Raw genomic sequence first — 3,447 nt, 5'->3', positions numbered from 1 at the left:
CCCTCGAGGCTCTTCCGCCTTCCCTCGGGGCTCTTCCCGCCTTCCCTCCGGGGTTTCTCCAGCCGCCCCTCAGGACTCTTTCTCTCAGGGCTTCTCCCGCCATCCCTCAGGATCTTCCCTCCAGGATGTTCCGGGGCCATCGCGCCTGGTTCTCGCAGAGCGTCAGCCCCAGCCCCCGGGAGGTGTGGGGTGAGGTGCTCCCAGCAACATCTGCCCCTGCTCGGGGCTGGGTAAGAGGGGACATCCACCATGCCCCTGACCCTGCTCTCCCCCCTCCACAGCGGCCAGCGGTGGGACAGTCACGCACTGGCAGGATGCTGACTACCTCTTCAGCAGCGATGCTGCCCACCCGGACACCCGCAGGTGGGCTTTGTTACCTCCCTCCCCTCCACCATGTCACCCTTCCTTGCCTGGGAGACGCCAGCTCCTCAGGGTCTATCCTCCACCTGGAGAATATTTAGAAACATGGAGAACCCACCTGCCAAAAGCAGGCCAGTCTGGATGACTAGTGTCAAATTTTCAGCTGGGCTTGCTTGCATGTTTTGGTTTTTTTTTTTCTTCAAGTTTACCTTTTGAAACCCGGTGTCTTTTTTTCTCTTCCAGAATACATGAGAGCCTTGATTACTTGGAGGGCAGAGCCACGGTCTTCCACTCCCGTTATCTCTCCGCAGGAGCAAAGCTCTCTCTAGTTCTGGGCCACTTTGTCCTGCCACCTGCCTGCCTGCAAGAAGGTTGTAGCAGGATAAAAAAACCACAAAAAAACCAAAGAACCCAAAAAACTCATCCAGGTTTTGCTCCACGAGGAGAAGGCAGCAGCTGTTATTTTGCCACTCTCACAGTCATTTTCTTTCTGTGTGGCAGAAATCAGACAGCAAATCGGTAACTTCATCTGGGAGCAGGCAGATGGTTCGCTTGCAGAAGAGGTAAGATGAGAAATTTATACTATGGGAGGTGGACTTTAAAAGAAAGTAATTAAAAATTAAGACCTCTCATAGGTATCTCCAGTTTCGGGCGGGGTACCCAGGGCACAATTCTTAACTCTGCCTCCATACTCACAGCCTGACGAAAACACGATGGACAAACCGGAGGTGGCAAAAACAGGCTGCGAGGAAGCCGTGGAGGAAGAGGAGGACGATGCCCTAGACTTGGCTGAAAGGTATTTTTCCTGCCCTCAAATTTCAAGAAATCCCCAAGGCGTACGAAACAACCTGTGGGGTTTACTTCCCGCTCAGCAGCAAAGAAGAAACAGGCTCCAGCGCATCTGCCGAGAAGGAATTCCTGTACTGTGCCCTCCAGGAATACCCAATAAACAACATGGTTACAGGTAACCGGCACTGGTCCGGCTTTTTTCTTTCTTTCTGCCTGAAAACAATTGCAGAGGAAGCTCCCTCCCTCCTCCCAGTACTTAAAGGCTGGGGGTGCGCGACCTGACTTGATTCCCCTCCAGCTTTCCCTCCTCCTCTTCAGGCTACCCTTCTGCTCGAGACATGAAGAAATACGAAGGTGAGCTTCATGATTTCACCCCCGGCGCCTCAGACTACGCGGTATATTGGATTCACGATAAAATCAACATTTATTCGGATGCCAAGAGCAGGGCAAAGAAAAAACTGTGAGGCACAGGCAGCCATTTGCATCCTCCCCCCGCCCCCCGAAAAAAAACAAACCAAAAAAGCCTTGAAGTTCAGTTGCAGCCAGAAACTTAAGCTGCTGAGATTGCTCCTCACTCACTGTCTCAGGCAGATCTGTGGTTTGTCTCTGTTCTACGCCCATTTTGGTTAAAGAGCAAAAAGACTGGTTGCAAATTCCAAGTTAAATCTCTGTGGGGGATTTACAAAAATTATCCCACCTTGCAGCTCCATCCTGCAATATTTAAAAACTAGCTGCAAACGTTTTCTTCTTTACATATTAAAACCAAATTCTGCAAGTTAATAAATACAGATGGTTTCCTCCCAAAATACAAACCCTTTTGTCTTTCTTCATTCGTACCGGGGGTGGGTGTTTCACCTCATCATGCAAAACAGTCGGGAAAGAACCCAGAAAGATGTGAAGTTGTCACATCCTCCTTGCCCTCGGACACATGGAATTTTGGGGCACAATCCCTTCCCTCCTCACCCCCGGGACTTCCAAAGACCAGGCAGGCTGAGACCGTTTTCCCCACATTTATTGGGAAAAAAAAATAAAAATAAAGCAACAGACTCAGAGCGCTCCTCGGGGCGTTTTGAAGTTCATCCCCACCGTGGGCTGCGTCACCTGCAGGTTGGACAGGCTACCGAAGTCCTGCAAAAAGAAAAAGCATCACGGGATCAGGATTGCTCGCACTGACAGATTCCTCCCAGAAAAAATCGTGAAGGTGCCGAGGTAGCACCAAGGATAGATTGACGTCTTCAGAAAGGAGATGACCACCCAGCTTGAGATGGGAAAGGAGAGGGGCCTTGGGTAGAGGAGAGGACAAGCTGGGGATGTGCCATCAGCCTGGCAGGGCTCACTCACCAGGAGCTTCAGCATCTCCTTGGTGTCCGGGTCCACTTCGATGATCTCCTGGTCAAGGGCAGAGACCTGAGGAAGGAAGAGGAAGAAGAGACATGGTTTTATGAGACTCCACAGCCACCGGGGTGTCCTCATGCCCCCAACTCCAGTCCCACACCGCTGCAAACAAGACTGGGGGCAGGTGTGCAACTGCCCTCGTCCTGTGATGCATCTCCCAAAGGCCAGAGCCCAACTGCCACGGCTGCTCCTCCTTCCGGACCCAAGGTCTCCTGCTCTTCAATCCCAGAACAACCTTCCACCAAGTTATTTTTTTCCCCTCATTTTAAGTTAGAAAACTGAGGACAGAGATCATCTGCCTGCTGGCAGCAAAATAGAAACGCTAAGAAAATCGTCACCCTTCCCACTCCAGGCAGCATTTTTATAGGAAGCACCCTGAAATGGCGCCAAAATCTGCCTCAACCCTCCCCGGCCCAAACCCTCCTCAGCTCCTCCCAGCTGAGGTCTTGTTTTGAAGACATTTAGGCCCACCGAAGGAAAAGATACCTCGAGACAGGACAGACAAGACACCTGAACAGGTTATTAGAGCACAGCAAGAGCCTCACCTCAGGGACGTAGTTGTCTCTCCTCTCCCTCTCCTCCTCCTGCAGTTTGATGGAGATGCCTCGGACAGGGCCTCTCTGAATACGCTTCATCAGGTGGGTGACATACCTGCAGGGGACACGGGACCATCCAGGGCTTCCCCGCGTGCGTTCCTCCCAGAGCCCACTTCTCCCCCCTCGCGCTCCCAACACTGCGGTGGGCTGACGAGACAGAGCCCCGGCCGGCAACCTCAGCGTGGTCCTTCCACTGACCCGGGCACGGTCCCACCACCATCCCCCCACCTCCAGGCAACCTCAGGGATGCTGAAGTGTCCGACAGCACCAGGGTTTGGACGGGGGGAAGAAGAGAACGGCCCCCCCC

At 52.8% G+C, this 3,447-nt stretch overlaps 2 protein-coding genes across 2 annotated transcripts; one reads left to right on the top strand and one right to left on the bottom strand.

Annotated features, from left to right (window-relative positions):
• The first annotated feature begins 125 nt into the window (after nucleotides 1–125).
• On the top strand, nucleotides 126–1,613 carry LOC104272188 (chromosome unknown open reading frame, human C15orf43). Its single transcript, XM_009867120.1, has 7 exons — nucleotides 126–189; nucleotides 282–363; nucleotides 604–731; nucleotides 862–923; nucleotides 1,059–1,156; nucleotides 1,236–1,324; nucleotides 1,468–1,613. The coding sequence occupies exons 1-7, from the start codon at nucleotides 126–128 to the stop codon at nucleotides 1,611–1,613; spliced, it is 669 nt and encodes a 222-aa protein (XP_009865422.1).
• A 536-nt stretch (nucleotides 1,614–2,149) lies between these two features.
• RPS17 (ribosomal protein S17) lies at nucleotides 2,150–3,190 on the bottom strand. The gene is made up of 3 exons (XM_009867108.1): nucleotides 3,090–3,190; nucleotides 2,491–2,556; nucleotides 2,150–2,277 (listed from the first exon to the last, which is right to left on the bottom strand). Exons 1-3 carry the CDS (start codon nucleotides 3,177–3,179, stop codon nucleotides 2,197–2,199), a joined length of 237 nt encoding a protein of 78 aa, XP_009865410.1. The 5' UTR covers nucleotides 3,180–3,190; the 3' UTR covers nucleotides 2,150–2,196.
• Nucleotides 3,191–3,447: the final 257 nt, after the last annotated feature.

This window comes from Apaloderma vittatum, unplaced genomic scaffold (genome assembly GCF_000703405.1).
Source record: "Apaloderma vittatum isolate BGI_N311 unplaced genomic scaffold, ASM70340v1 scaffold22980, whole genome shotgun sequence".
Lineage (NCBI taxonomy): Eukaryota > Metazoa > Chordata > Aves > Trogoniformes > Trogonidae > Apaloderma > Apaloderma vittatum.
This window is presented reverse-complemented; position numbering and strand designations above follow the sequence as displayed.

Excerpts from the sequence above, each read along its gene's own strand:
- LOC104272188 (XM_009867120.1), top strand. The coding sequence starts at position 126 with ATGTTCCGGGGCCATCGCGCCTGGTTCTCGCAGAGCGTCAGCCCCAGC. Across the intron at positions 190-281 it reads CAGCCCCCGGGAGGTGTGGG|CGGCCAGCGGTGGGACAGTC; the intron begins GTGAGGTGCTCC and ends CCCCCTCCACAG. Across the intron at positions 364-603 it reads GCCCACCCGGACACCCGCAG|AATACATGAGAGCCTTGATT; the intron begins GTGGGCTTTGTT and ends TTTCTCTTCCAG.
- RPS17 (XM_009867108.1), bottom strand. The coding sequence starts at position 3,179 with ATGAAGCGTATTCAGAGAGGCCCTGTCCGAGGCATCTCCATCAAACTG. Across the intron at positions 2,557-3,089 it reads GAGACAACTACGTCCCTGAG|GTCTCTGCCCTTGACCAGGA; the intron begins GTGAGGCTCTTG and ends TTCCTTCCTCAG. Across the intron at positions 2,278-2,490 it reads AGGAGATGCTGAAGCTCCTG|GACTTCGGTAGCCTGTCCAA; the intron begins GTGAGTGAGCCC and ends TTCTTTTTGCAG.